General features: G+C 40.2%; 1 protein-coding gene across 2 annotated transcripts in view; it reads right to left on the minus strand.

The window, feature by feature from the left end:
- Window positions 1-1,578: 1,578 nt before the first annotated feature.
- The window catches only part of mastl (microtubule associated serine/threonine kinase-like), a 17,129-nt gene continuing 2,748 nt past the window's right edge, over window positions 1,579-15,959 (minus strand). Inside the window, exons 3-13 of one of the 2 annotated variants that reach the window (XM_072679314.1) lie at window positions 15,862-15,959; window positions 15,672-15,760; window positions 14,771-14,877; window positions 13,880-14,042; window positions 12,643-12,812; window positions 9,936-11,093; window positions 8,619-8,760; window positions 8,393-8,413; window positions 6,275-6,388; window positions 4,573-4,674; window positions 1,579-2,713 (exon numbers count right to left, since the gene is read on the minus strand). The exon at window positions 15,862-15,959 is cut by the window's right edge and continues 42 nt beyond it. In XM_072679314.1, the coding sequence (XP_072535415.1) occupies window positions 2,556-2,713; window positions 4,573-4,674; window positions 6,275-6,388; window positions 8,393-8,413; window positions 8,619-8,760; window positions 9,936-11,093; window positions 12,643-12,812; window positions 13,880-14,042; window positions 14,771-14,877; window positions 15,672-15,760; window positions 15,862-15,959 (2,322 nt within the window). In that variant the 3' untranslated portion in view covers window positions 1,579-2,555. The remainder of the gene's footprint in view (window positions 2,714-4,572; window positions 4,675-6,274; window positions 6,389-8,392; window positions 8,414-8,618; window positions 8,761-9,935; window positions 11,094-12,642; window positions 12,813-13,879; window positions 14,043-14,770; window positions 14,878-15,671; window positions 15,761-15,861) is intronic. The other variant, XM_072679315.1, reaches the window with a different exon arrangement.

Below are 15,959 nucleotides of genomic sequence, written 5' to 3' on the forward strand. Positions count from 1 at the left end.
GCGCCACACCAATAAGAGTCCTTGGGCAAGACTCCTAACACTACATTGGCCCTCCTCTGTAATACGAGTAACCTTGTAAGTCGCTCTGGATAAGAGCATCAGCTAAATGCTGTAAATGTAAAGTAATGTAATGTTTTTCAATCTTGATGCCTTAAGTCTCTCCCACATGGTGAGGAATCCGGTTTATTAATTCAACAGTGGTATTGGATCTGTATCAGGTATCGACCGATATGCAAAGTTCAAGTATCTGTATCGGAACTGAAAGAAAAAAGAAAAGAAAAGAAAGGATCAGTGCATCTCTACTTTAGGCAAGTTATATTTTTGGAAATTTGTTTAATTAAACAAAAAATAAAGAAATAAAAATTCAGTATATACCTGCTGTACATCAGGTCACCATTTTATTATAATCCACATGTTTTGCCTTTAATTTTAATGGTGATACACAAACACTACTTTGTCTGCCTCGAGCTGCCCTACTTTTCTGCAGAATTTTCTTTTGAGATAATTAAAGCCCTACACTGCAGATTTACACTTGCTTTTTAATTAACCTATTAATATCTATATCTACATTCTTATTTCACATGGCCCATTTGTTCTGTAAGCTTGCCTGAGGACAAGTCTGCAGATACTTACATACGACTGACGTTATGGAGTCTACACTTAAGCTATTGTATAAAATATGGTCATATAGGACCAATAACAAATCAATCAGTTTTTAAAATAATAAATATTACTAAAAATAGGGATAAGGAAAGTGGATAATTGGAGGTTTTTCCACTGTATAAAGTATACAGCACTATGACCAAGTCACATACTAACATAGTGACCAATACAATTACAGAATTTAATAAATACAGACCACCTTTCCTCCATCCCTCCAGTCGAGACACCTCCTTTCCTGTACGTACATGCCTACAATTTATTAAATATTATTTAATAATTATTTCCAATCAAAATATTTTTCTCCTTCCCCTCCAGATGGATTAAGTCATTTGTACTGTTTAAGAGCTTTTTTTTGTTTTGTTTTGTTTTTTTTTAAAGTGCCATCACTGCCTTGTATGTCCGTGACAACTTATCATATTATTATTATACAAACATTTGAAAATTCTTCAAGACCCATCAGAACAAATTCTGGCCCTAATTAACCCTAATTAAATTTTAGTTTTTGGACAAGAAGAGAACAATTCAACACATTTGACTAAACTAAATGTTTAGATGTTTGCAATGTTTGATTGCTGCTTGTATGTTTGACCAAGTTACTCATTTATTCTCAGGTTTAACTGCTAGATTTTTTTTTAATACACTAAATATTTAAAAATAAGCTTGATTACTGTTTGTGTGCTTGACAATTAAATGTTAGTTCTTGGACAAGAAGAGAATAAGTCAACACATTTAAAGATTCTGAATGAAATGAATTCTTGTGCACAGTCAAATAATTTTCTTCTGTTTGAATCTAGACCCCCATATGACCTGAATTTTCGATGAAGATCCTCTTCCTCTTTTGAGGAAACAGGTATAGAAAGACGAAAGACTCCAAACGGAAATATTAAATGAATTTTATTTAAACATATGTACTGTTTATATCGATCACACACTGAAAGGTACTGATTTTTTTGCATAGAAAGTGCACATTGTAAATTAGGAGTACGATGATGGACCGTAAAACTCTCGGGCAGAAGTTAAGAGTAAAGAAAACCATTATGAAGTAGCACATTTAAAAGTGGCAGTCAATTTAAGTCAATGTAATGACAGCACATAGTGTTATAACTATATATTACCCGCCCTCCCCGCAGACAGCCACGGTCATGCCAAAACAAAAATGTCACATTTTCTAACTTTCAATGGAAGTCAATGTAAAACATTTTCTTTTGAGTCAGTTTGGAGCATTTCTATTGGTCCATTCATTCTGATTATTTCACATCAGTAAAAAAATGGCTAAAATAGGGAAGGTTTTTGCATGACCGTGACAATATGCTTACACACACACACTAATAGTACACTAAAAGCATTTTTTATCTAATTCAGCAAGGCTCCTGTGTATATAAAACTACTCAGATTAAGAGTGCTGATCTGGAATCAGTGCCTTATTATGCCTGCCACGCCCTAAACTGTGGCCGTCCACCGTGCGGAAGCCAAGCTAGATCAGCACCGTACAGCTTTATACATGGTTTAAGATGTGCTAAAGCTCACAGCCTTTAAAAACAGTGAATCTGGTAAACTTATAACCCTTATAACTCTTTCCCTCGACATATTTACCCATTTTACCCACTACTGCTACATAATCAGAGTCATATTAACTGACTCAGAGATTAATCATCTACAGAAGCAAGAGGAACACTTAAAACCGACAAGGTGAGACACAAAAGGACGACACGACACAAATAACGAAAGAGGAGAAAAGGAAGACAGCTATAGAGATCTACAGCTATTGCACAGTGGTAGCTATTGCATCAGTAGTCCCTAAAATACCTGCAGCCTGGAGCGAACGTGCCACTGAACTATGAGCCAACTGACGGATGGATGGCGGATGGATGACCGTATGGTGAGCGTCTGCGTTACAGGCTGAAGCCTGAGAGAGCCAGGTGTTGGGCAGCGTTTCTCGCCTCAAAGTAAGAAGTGTCCGTCTCGTCATCAGGCTGAGGAATGAAGGGCATGGGCTGGTTCTGGAGGTTGTCCCAGTCCAAACCAGCAAAGAACGGATGTGCTTTCAGCTCTGGAGGAAACCCAGATAACAGAGTGATAAAGTTTGCAGCTCCAAAAGGGTTCTTTTGAACAGTGTCATTTAAGGAACCTCCTTTCGATTAATGGCAGGACCTTTTAATGGAGGAAACCAAGCGAACAACCATGAAAGGAACAGTTCACTAAATTTAAAATTGACCTAATTACCACCTAAACCAGATGTAGTTGATGGGTCTGGATGTTTAGTGACCAAGTTTGGCACTGGAGATAAACGTAACCAACAACTATGAAGTTAATAGTGAATAGTGAGTGCTGCATATGGACAAAAGTATTGGGACACGACTATAAATGATTGAACTTAGATGTTTCATTCAGTCCCATTTCCACAGGTGTTTAAAATCATGCCTCTAGCCATGAATGCAGTCCGTCTTTCCACACATTAGTGAAAGAACGGGAGGTTCTGAAGAGCTCACAACTCCAGCGTGGTTCTGTATGTAATAGGAGACACCGCTGCAAGAACAACAAGAAGTCAGCTGGTGAAATTTAGACCTTCCCTCCTAGATCTTCCTCCATCAGCTGTGAGTGGTATTATTATTGAACAGTGGAGGAGTTTAGGAGGAACAGCTCACAGAGAGCAGCTCAGCCACCGAGTGTCTGTCAGACCACGTAAAGTTACAGAGCGGGGTCAGGGCCGAGTGCTGAGCTCCTCAGAGCAGAGTGCAGAAAAGCCTCCAACTGACTCAATAACTGCAGCAGAGCTCCAGACCTGCTGCTGCTGTTAGAGCTGCAAAACAGGGCCAACTCCATATTAATGCCTATGGGTTTCGAATGGGAAGTCACTGAAGCTCCTTTAGATGTCCCAAAACTTGTCCATGTACAGTTCTATCTGAAACGGAGTTCTAGCTTCTACCTCTACATTCTACATAAGTCACACTGGATAAGAGCATCAGCTGTAAATATACATGTCATACATATAAAATGCCTATTAATACCTGCCCACACTTTTCTCAACCCCCAACACACTTGGAGGGAAGCTTATCCGCATATCCGGCTCCAACGCACCAGCCTGCAGACGCCGGTGATGGCCAGCACCTCAGGGGGGGGGAAGCACCTTCTACCCACCCTGGAGAGAGCAAGGCCAATTGTGCGCTCTCAGGGCTTCGGCTGCAGAATGACTGAGATAGCAGGATGACCGGGATTCGAACCAGCGATCCTCTGATCACAGTGGCCGTGCCTTAGTCTACTGAACCACTCGGACCCCATTACTTTTTAAACCACTTAAACAAGTCTGCACAACCTTGAGGAAGACCTGGATGAAGACTTGGATGTGGTTTGAGCAGGTCGAGAGAAGTGTGAGAGTGGGTGACCATTCACTGCTGCAGAGTCTGTTAACTACATTAGCCATGTAGTTCCTGCACAGTTTAGGACGCTAAACAGGTCTTTAATGTTTAAGAAAAGTGAAGGTTTGAGTGTTCAAGAAGATATTCGGAGGAATTTCTCTTGATTCAAGCAAATCTGAGGTGAAGTGTCATCTGTGAGATTCCTAGGTGAAACCAACAGCAAACAGGAATATGATTTAAGCCAATTAATGGCCAAGACTAACTAGCCAGCTTTCAGAACTAAATTTAGTGGACCTTAAATGTGTTTAACACTTTAAAAGACTTCATATTTGAAGGTTGTAAACATTCTTGGTCTTCCATGAATGAATCAGACACAGAACTGCTGGAGAAAACCTTTAGGAGCCAGTAAATACCTACTGGCAATCAAAACACTGGCATAATTGATCCAGCTTGAAGCACCATTTGAAATTCTTTGCAATTACATTGACTGAAGAAGCCAATATTAACACACAGATCAATAACTCAGCATTGCTCTGTCTGGCAGTGTCCTCACCTTTCAGACCAGCCCGTTTGTTCATATCTGTAGTAAGAAGAATCTCTATGGCATTCCTCGCAACAAGGGACAATTCCTCTTCTCCATCAGGCCATGGTATATCTGCTCACAGCATCAACATCACAAGAGTCATCATGCATCACCATCATTAATCACAATCATCATCATCCTCATTCCAAAAATTACCAATTTATACCAGCTAGCTTTACAGTGGGAAGTGCATGCAGATATAAACTCACCAAGCACTTTATTAGGAACACCTATTAATTCCTACTATGCACGTATCTAATCAGCCAACATCAAAACGGAGAGAAATGTTATCTCCGTTGTTTTGAGCACAGCTTTATCGCTGGGGCAGACGGGCTGGTTTGAGCATTTCTAGAACTGGTTGGTGTGGCGCAACAGGTAACACCACTACCTGCCAGTGAGCTACCACACCTTGTGGGAGACTGGGGTTCAATTGTGACTATGCTGTGCTACACCAATAAGAGTCTTTGGGCAAGACTCCTAACACTACACTGACTCTCCTCTGTAATATGAGTAACCTTGGATAAGAGCGTCTGCTAAATGTAAATGTTTTGTGTGTGGGGTTGTGTGATTGGTTCATTTTGTCACATGACTGCTTTGACATCTCGCCTGCATGGCTAAAAACCTTCTCCTGCGAGAATGGCTCCATGTTTGCAGGTGTTTCTTGAAGGACATTGGCTCACCACTGTAATATGAATAACCTTGTAAGTCGCTCTGGATAAGAGCATCTGTTAAATGCCGTAAATGTAAATGAAGAACTGCTGATCTCCTGGGATTTCCAGCACAGCAGTCTCTGGAGTTACTCAGAATGGAGTAATAAAGAAAACCCATCCAGTGAACAGCAGTTCTGCACCTTCTTGAGGAGAGAGATCCACAGAGAATGGTCAGACTGATTGACAGGCTGGAACTGACAGAAAGGCTACAGTAACTCGGATAACCACCCTGTACAACTGTGGAGAGCAGAGAAGCATCTCAGAACGAAAACCACCATGGCAACCCGTGAGGTGGATGGACTACAACAGCAGAAGATCATGCCAGGTTCTTCTTTGGTCAGCCAAGAACAGAAAGCGGAGGCTGCAGTGGCTCACCAGCACTGTCACATGGTCTGAGGAAGCTGGATTTTGCTGGAAGCTGAGGCTCACAGATGATAGGGTCAGAATCTGGTGCCAAAAGCATGAATCCATGGACCCAACCTGCTTTGTGTCAACAAGTCCAGGCTGGTGGAGGTGGTAGTGTAGGTACATTTTGGGCCATTATCACAAATCAATTCTGGATTGTACGGCACAGACTATAAGGGTATGGTTGCTAACCATGTGCCCTACCCATCCCTTCATGACCACACTTCACCCATCTTCTAACGGCTACGTCCACAAAGATGATGGACCAGGTCACAAAGCGAAAGTCTCTCAAAACGGTTTCATGAACAGTGGTCTTCCCAGTCAGCTGTCCTGAATCCAGTAGAACATCTCTAGAACGGGAGATTCAGAAGGTGAAGGTGCTCCTGGAAAGATCTGCAGGAATTGCATCAAGAATTTTTCCCTAACATCTCATGAAATCCAAAAGAGCAGGAGGCCCTATCCAGTATTAGTAGTGTCCCTACTAAGTGTTTGGTGAGTATATATCATTAAATACCATCTACATATATTATTATTAGTATTATAACAAAGTTAATGACCTCGGTTGAGAATGTTCTGGAACACAAGCTGAGGAGTTTCATCATTAAACGGCGGCACTCCAGTCAGGAACTCGAAGAGGCAGACGCCCAACGCCCACCAGTCCACCATGAAATCTACAATGGTAAAACAGCACAGTGTTACCGTCAGCACTGTTATCATAATAGTCAAGGGGTTAGACTGTGATCACATGGCTACTCTACAGCTGTGAGAGCAGGGGGAGGTTAAGTTCATTTTTGGAGTGGGGAGGAAAAGCACTGTCGTTATTAGCTTAGCATAAAATTTGGGTCAATTTTACATTACTTCCACCCTCAACTTTTAAATTATTTCTTTTTAGACATCAGTGATGGTCTAAAGCAAATGAATAAGGTCAAAATTACCCAGGAATTACAAAAATAGGTCTCGTTCAAAATCCCAAACTTGGATGTAGAACCGAAACAGAATCGTAAGGACTTCCTGGACAAATCCTAACACCCAGTCCTACACTAAATGGTGTGATTTATACAATCTGTTAACTGCGCTGCAGCACAGTTTTTAAAAGCTAATTTAAAAAGTTAAATTCACTAAAAAGACGAAAGTAATGGGACACCTACTCCTCTTTCATTGTTTCTTCTGAAATCAAGGGTATTATAATAATAATAAAAAAAAACTGTCTCTACTGTCCCGAGATCAGCAATGAGTGCAACTTGAAGTAGCTGAATGCATTCATTAGAAGGGGTGTTCATAAACATTTGGACATATAGCGTATATGGGTTTAACATGACTTTTTGTTATCATAATACTAAAGGTGTTGGTCACATGGCTACTCTACAGCTGTGAGAGCAGGGGGAGGTTAGGTTTGTTTTTGGAGTGGGGAGGAAAAGCACTGCCGTTATTAGCTTAGCATAAAATTTGGGTCAATTTGACATTACTTCCACCGTCAATATTTCAATTATTTCTTTTTAGACATCAGTGATGGTCTAAAGCAGGGGAATTCAAGTAGTTTTAAGAGTTTATCCTGCTTTCGTTGGAGTAACTGTCTCTACTGTGCAGAGAAGATCAGCAATGAGTGCAACTTGAAGTAGCTGAATGCATTCATTAGAAGGGGTGTCCACAAACATTTGGACATATAGTGTATATGGGTTTAACATGACTTTGTATTGATGACTTTGTATTACTGTGTAACCAAAACATGTTTGACAGCTTTATCTGATTATTATTCCACATCACCTTCATCAGTAGGTGGAGTTTTCTATGCTATGATATTTATGGTCATTTTATGCCTTATTTTACACAAACAGTAAAACACCATGTCTCCTTGTTATTAAAAAATAAGCAAATGTGTTAATGTGATGCTTTTTGCTCTTAATGTTGACTAATCTTTTTCTTTAAAGCTCCAGCCACTGCAAATTTCTACTTAATATGAGCTCAGGAACAAGGAGAAAGGAGCCAGGCCATCTTCAAATAACTCCCACGCTCTCCCGCAGACGACTGAGGCATTAATGAAAATTAAAATTGGGGACAATCTTCCTTGTCTTTCTAGGCCAGCTGTGATAGACAGGAGCCTGCAATGTTGTTGGTTCCATCCCCAATAACCATTACAACACCACCGACCAAGACTGAACCCCTTACAGTAGAGATCGCCCCAGTTAATCCCCAAAGACCCACATCCAGTCTAGACTTTTGATCTACTTCACCTCCAACACACCACTGCCAGCCAGGTAATCCTCACCTTTACAGGCCAGGTGTGCCTCAGAGCTGGAATAGAGCAAAATAGACCAACTATGATTTTTTCAGGACAGGCTTAGACATTTCTGACCCAAGTTCAAAGAGTATCACTGAAGCAGTGAGAATGGCAAGTCAAGCGCAGCCAATCATGGAAGTGACAGTTCATAAACATTGATCAAATTAGTCAGCCATTTCCCTTGATAAAACATTATTAAAAGGGCACTTCAACCAAGCTTTTGGCTAAGGTGGGGAAAGGTATAGTGTGTGGACCAGTTAGTATTACACAAGGCTGACCACCTTTCATTCCTCATTAGCCCTGTTAGCACTCTTGGCTGAAGTATTCCTTTGCGGAGAAGCTGCCTGCTCATGCACCAACACACTGAGCACAAATTCAACAATCCCAGCATACTCACCACACTCAACTGATCCTGCAACTAAAACACAGGGTCCAATAAAGAAGCCATTCAGTGTACATGACAATCAATCATTTCCTTAAATACATCTACTTTACCCTCAACTGTATGACATTGAAAAAAAAAAAAAGTCACAAACCGATTATAATTATAGTAGGTAAAAGCAGCACTTCCCTAATATAAAATGTAAAGTACGCTGAACTAACCCATTCTAATCATCTCTTACCATGTGGTTTCCCTAGTAAAAGTTCCGGGGCCAAGTAATCAGGCGTGCCTAGGATGGGAGCCCCTTCCACTGGTTCAGGACCTCTACGGACACTCTTGGGTGTTCGATAAGGGGTGTGGGACAAAACCATTGGCTGAGGAGTCTGAAAAATAAGTCACATTAGAAGCATTGAATGAAACAGGGGGTGTCAAGATAACCAGGACATCAGAACACCCTAAAGCAGGGCTGCTCAAGACCTTCAGGAGCAACTGAACATTAGAGTCAACGGTGTTGGATCTGAACTCTTCAGGGTGGTAGATCTCCAGGACCAGGATTGAGCAGCCCATGTGGCAAGGCCTTTTTTATTTAATAAAAAAAATTATTGGAAAGAGCTTTTAAAATGAAAATTTTATAAATATTAGGTGGTGAAATTTCAACTAAAAGAAACAAAGCTTGGGTTTAGGCTGTAAATGAGTTCACACAGGACTGCTGCATAATTTGAGATCTTTTTAGGACCACAATAAGGAAAATATCATTCTCCCTCTGATGACTGGTTTATCAATGGTTACGATAAACAAGGCCTTCCTTCTCAAAGGCTGTAATATAAATTTACTGAAACATCAGATCTGAGGAGACTGAATTTAAGACTACCGGTAAAAGTAAAACTTTAAGAAATGTTAGGATCCATCTTAATATTTTGACATTTTAAGGATTTAAAAGCAACCCTGTTACAGGCAATATTCAGACACAACCAACAGACTCAGATATACTTGCTGGTAACTACGCATCCACCTAATCATGATTGCTGCCTCGCGTATCCTCATGTATATCCATATTGATATAAAACATGGGAATTATTTTATCAGAATTAAAGAAGAGGGTTAAGATCAACCTGCAAAAATAAACGGGAACAAATCACAGGCCGTTATGTCCATGCACAGCAGGTAAACCCTCTAGTGGACACATGCTGCATATAGGCAAATATGGGGAAACAGTTAGGTTTACGAAGCAGCCGGTTGTTGAAACGGCATATTGCCAAACAGCAAGTATATCTCTAGCATAAGACTCAGGTCAGGGGAGAGAAGGCAAAAATTAAATCAATAAAAGAAATATATAATTAAAATATATAATCTTACTCATACAAATTAATTAATTAAGCATTTTTTGAAGGACAGCAAGATACTGAAGTTTTTTTTAGCATCAGACATGCTTCCAACTGTAAGTGACCAGGTTCCAGTACCAGCCCTTGTCCCACCTGTCTGTAAGGCCTTTAACCCATTTGTTAAAAACACCACTTGAAGGTTCCCTGAGCCTTCACCTATTATAACCGTGCCTTACCTGGTACAGTGAACTGTTGAGGCTGGGTCTCTTCTTCTGCACAGGGGTCATGGCGTTAGGTGCACTGTGGAAGGAGGCTGAGGCTGACATGTCCATTGCATCCATAGAGGCGATGCTGAGACGGGAGCTGCAGGACATGTTGGAGCGGTTAATGGAGCTGCAGTAGCTTCTGAAGGCCACCACATTCCTGGGCTTGAGGAAAGGCGGCGATTTGATCAGGCTACTGGACTGAAAGTGGAGATGGTCCAACACAGAGCAATCCGATTCACTCTTTTGATGGTGCTTCAGTGGCGCTGCGGCAATGGCGGCTTCTACCTGTGGCAGAACCACAGCAGATATCTCATTTTCATCAAGCTCCTGGAACGATGGCAAGAGAGAACCTTTGGGACAGTTTTTCGGAGGAGGCGTGTTCGTGATCACCGATATTTCATGGACCGAGCCGTCCGAGTCCAGGCTAAGGCTTCTCCTCAGGTCTCGGCCATCATCGGGAGAAGAAGTGAAGCTGGAGCTGGCCACAGTTGTGACGCTTTCTCCAGGCTCCTCCAGCTCGCATAGAAGATTTTTGGCCACCCTGGTAGGGCTGGACTGTTTGGGGATACCCCCGTCTCCAACACTATCCAATCCAACGGCAGAGAAAATCCCAGTCAGTCCTGTATGTCCCCTTGTATCATTTTCTGGAATTGGAAAACATCTCCTGTACTCAACGTCCCTCTTCTTGGCATGGATCTCAGCTTGCTCAGGACTTTTGTCCACCTCCGCAAACCCCCGTTTCACTGAAGAGCCAAGCTTCAGAGCAGGCTCCGGCTCCAGTGATTGGCTAGCGCACCCAAATCCTGTCTCAGTTTTTATTAAGCTGTTCGCAAATGACTGTTTGAGAGCAGTTTTGTCCTTGGGAGTAAGACAGAGATCAGCTTCAGTGAAGTGGAGTCTCTTTCCTGCAGACATTTCTGGCTTCACGTTCCTCCTGTCCATGTGGGCTTTCAGTGATCGGGATCCAGAGTTCAGGTTGTGGAGTGGAGTCAAAGGAGTCTCACTTCCAGGAACACTCATTGCACGGCTCATCCTTTCCTCAAACGCAGCCACGGGACGTTTTTGTCTAGCTTGGTCAACCAAATCCTTTCCATGTGGTGGTGGAAGGTTCTCATCACCTTCCAATTTCTACAAAACATGAAACCAATCGTACGGTCAGAAAAGTTCCTGAATGTAATTTATCAGTTAGTTTGATCAAGTCAAGGACATCTAGTAGCAACATCTATTGTATAAATATTACAAGAGAGGAGGAGGGGGGGGGGGCAGTCCTGGATGGCTGAATTCCTGCACAGTTTTAATATGCATGTTAAAACAGGGATATCAGGAAACTGGGTGTGGCCAGTAAAGGCCTGCAGTTCCCCAACCCTAGTCCAATACTACTACTGTGCCAAAACTATGGAGCCAAATATAAAAAAACAATCTTATTACAATCTCAAGCATCCCATCAAATAAAACAGTGCAGCCAAATCTGCTAATTCAATTAACTATGTCCAAAAGCTAGGGTCACCACCTATTATACTATTATATTATATTTGGAGCAATCACCATCAACTTGGTATCAGTTTGGTAGATTGTATATATTGTAGTATGTTAGTTGTTTAATATTAATGCTAGAATAATCTACTGCTTATTTAATCGTTCCATAATCAGATATTTTAAGAGAAAAACAATAAAATAAATAGTTAATCCCAACTACACAAATTAATTTAATTTATTTTTAAGTACATTTATACCTTTTAAACTAACAGCTTGGGCTCCACAATAGATCATTTCAGCATGGTCATTGTCAAATTGCAGGATGTGCAGGGTCACTAAGGCAAATAAAAAAATCAACCAGATTTTGATACAACTTGCTTGACACAAAAGGAAAACTCCTACCATTGTACTTGTACATGATTTATCTACCAGAGGCACATTATATTTGCCCAATATCAGTAATTTTGCTCCAATTGTGGATAAACAGTGGGAAATATTAATATTACAACATGTTGGATAATTGACTTTTGGAGAAATCTGGTGAAAATTATGTATTTTTCATTTAAAACCGCAGAACAACTAAATATTGGGATCAGAATATTACAAAAAAATAATTGGAATATGGGTCAGTGGTTTTCCAAGATCATGCATCCCTATTTAAGACATATAAAAAAAACATAAGTGGAAAAACATACATAATTCTATAAAACATACATAGTTCTCCCTCCTGCCATCAGGAAGAAGGTACCGCAGCATCCGGTCCAACACAACCAGACTCTGCAACAGCTTCTTCCCCCAAGCCATCAGACTTCTCAACTCAACTTCTTAACTGGTGTCTGTCTCTCTCTGTCTGTCTGTCTGTCTATCACAATTATTTATTATTCTCTGTCTGTACTGTGTTGTGTTGTCTGTCCGCACTTGTGTACTGTATGCACTGTGTCAGTGTTGCACCATGGTCCTGGAGGAAGGTTGTTTCATTTCACTGTGTACTCTGTATGTAGTTGAAATGACAATAAAACCCTCTTGACTTGATTTATACAACATACATGCATTTAAACTGTAGGTTACATCATCATAATGCCAACTAGCTACTAGTCTCCACAAATTCAGTGAAAATATCAATTTAATCAGGCAGCCCTGATTTCATTCATTTACGCATTAATTAACGTCAAGTTAATCATTTAAGCATAAGCCCGTTTACCTGCTCGTCCTCCCACAGTGGACTGATGCAGCTCTCAGAGTCAGTGGTGGATGGCGGGAGGCACGAGTGAGCACTTCCAGCACTTAGGGACTCAAACCTCTTCCTGGACTTCATGAGCCTTGGTGTCAGGCTTCTGGCCAGAACACTGGGACTGAAGACACTGTTGGCTCCTGAAAGGGAACGCAGTTCGGATCAATTAGTCACTGGATGGATGGATGGATGTGTGGTTAAGTGTGGGCAGTATGACAAGACCATCGGTGTTGTGATGGGTGATGGAACACATAGAGCATCATCAGTATACCAAACATAGACTTCATAGACTAACCAATTACAGAGTCTGCAAACAAAAAAACAGTCTAACTGCAGATCAAAGCAGCCACGTAAAAACGTCTTTTAAACAGCAATGGAGGTCAATGTAAACATTTTATTCTAAGTCATTATGGAGCATTTCTATTTTTCCATTTATCATAAACATTCTGGTACAATATCAGAATCAGAAATACTTTATTGATCGTTACAGTTGCAACCTTTTGTGTAAGAATAAACATCTACACATATAACACTCTATAAAAACCCTCTATAAAATAAATTAAAAAATTGAATAAAGGGAAAAACTTTTATTTATTTATTAATTTATATTTACATTTATATAAAATATATGAATATAGTAAAGTGGCATATTGTTAATAGCTGTGATAAATATGAAAACTTATTGCACACATTCAATTGAATTATAGTACTATTATTATTGCACATATGAACAGTAAAATTTGAGTATTGCACAGCTGAAGCATAGTGTCACACACTGAGGGAGGAGTTTACAGCCAACTAACTACACCAGCACTCTCACCAGGGCTCGCTCTTCCCCCTCCCACTTGGTTACTTCATCATCATCATCATCATAATAATAATAATAACAACAATAATAAATATCCCTTTTGAATTATGGTACTAACTTCTAAATAGAACATCTAAATATAGTACAACCAATATAAGGGAATAAAAATAAACATGTCTATATATAGTAGACCTATAATATATAATAGATCTCCTGCTCTTTCTTAAAGAGCCCATTACCCCAAACGTTGCTGAAATTCTCCATCCATTCCAACCTCACAAAACACAAAAACGCATCATCATCATACACATCATCAATTGTATAGAATATAACCCACCCTTAAATGCAGTCCAACACATCAGAGGCAAAACAACTCGTTAAACTGTTAGAGATATCTACCGAGGGCTCGTGAGGGGCAGATAGGGGAACGCAGGAGCTCCCTTCTTCTGGCCAGCAGAGGTGAACAGAAAGAACTCTTCCTCTGCTCCACTTTCCCACAGGACACAGGACTGGCCACAGCTGAGGCGCTGCTGTGGCGCTTGCCTTCCATCACTGGAGTATTCTGTCATTTGAAGGAGATACAGAAAACAAAGAGCTTCAGTTTCACACTTCAGATTGGAAAAAAAATTAACTGTATAGCAGGGGTGTCCAATCTTATCCTAAATAGAACTGGTATGGATGCAGGTTTTCATTACAGTTAAAGCAAGACCACACCTCTTCTTTACTGCAAAAGTTAAGACAAGTTACTATTCAAAAACTTGAGGTTGGTGTTCTTAAAACTTAAAATGCAGGAAAGTCTAAATAAAATCTAAAAAAAAAAATAAATAAAGTGTCTGAATAAAACATTTTAGGCTTTCCTAAGAGAATCCATGAGAGCTTATTTTATTTTATTTATTTATTTATTTGCAGATATTTATTTAAAGATCTGAGGATCGATTCAAATCCCAGGTCATGCTGCTTGCCATCAGCAGCCAGAGCCTGAGCGAGCACAATTGGCCCTCCTCCCACAGGAGTGAGTAGGATGGCTTTGCCAATGATGGTGCAAGAGTCATAATGAGTGGGTTGGGCAACTGGGCAATTATTTTGGGAAGGAAAATTGGGTCTTTGAACATTTTTCTCAAGTCTCCTTCTAATTATTTTCTTAGTAATGTTTTTGCAAATCCAGCTCCAGCTGAAAACCATGGGTGCTTCAGGCTGTTTTAAATGAAATCCTTTTTACAGACATTATTGGAGAGCCCTTCTCTGAAGCAGGTTGCACATTTTCAAACGTCAGACTGTTGTAATACTCACAAGACCAAGAGAACTTATCAAGGACAAAACTTGACCAGGAGTTCGAAAATAATCTTTTTTCGGTTTTGCCAAAGACGGTGTGGTCAGTATATCCATAAGACTCAACTCTGCAGAACAGAAATTTGAATAAGTCAGATATTCATGAGAACAGGCAAGAACAGCTGTAAGACTAGGCACATTGACAGATGTATAACCAAAAAGAAAAACACCTTTAAACCTCTAAACATTTAAGAACATGAGGAATTATGAAGAGACCAAAAACATTAAACCACAAACTTTACAGTTTTTTAATTCCAACAAGAATTGAGAAGATCCTTATGCTGAATATGCTAAGCTAGATGTCATTCGCTCACTTTCTCTTTTCCGATACCAATACTGTAATCTTGAATATCAGGCAATATATCAATACTTCCCTGACAATTAAAAAACAAAATATAAAACTACTGTGCTTTACAATAAATCATTTTTAATTTAAGCTTTTTCCTTTTAATGAGCATCTGAGGGCATTTTCACACCAGCATTTTTCAGTCCAGTTAAAACGGACTCCAATTCATTTTCACCCTTGATGTAATTAGTTTGGGCAGGTGTGAACACAGTAATTGCACTCTGATGAAGACCAAAACATCCGCACCGAGACCCTTGAGAGGTGGTGGTCTCAGTCTTTAGGGAAGGTATTTCAAAAGAACAATTAAAATAAATAAATAATAAATAAAAATGGTTTGGTAAAACATTCATACATCTTCACTACTTATATCAGTATCAGGAACAAACAGCTAGCATTTGTGAAAAGCCTTTAAACACAAAGATCTGACATCACAGTTTCTACTGGAATTCTGACTTTAAAAGATAAAGATGAAACCTTAGGTATTAGACTATTACTCTGCTGTGCAGGTCAGCATACCTCGGTCAAGCTTCACTTTGGAGAGGCCAAAGTCAGTCAGCTTGATGTGTCCTTCATTGGAGACAAGCATGTTGTCAGGTTTCAGATCCCTGAGAAAGACAGTGTGTTTTTTGGTTACGGTCAGAAGATGTGAATCTAACAAACCCATCGGATGAGTCAAATATGGATTCTCATCATGATGAACACGTACCTGTGAATAATTCCATGTCTGTGGAGGTAATCCAAAGCTAGGGCCACCTCAGAAATGTACTTTAACGACATGTCCTCATCAAAGTATCCATAGATGTG

This window comes from Salminus brasiliensis, chromosome 5 (genome assembly GCF_030463535.1).
Source record: "Salminus brasiliensis chromosome 5, fSalBra1.hap2, whole genome shotgun sequence".
NCBI classification, from domain to species: domain Eukaryota; kingdom Metazoa; phylum Chordata; class Actinopteri; order Characiformes; family Bryconidae; genus Salminus; species Salminus brasiliensis.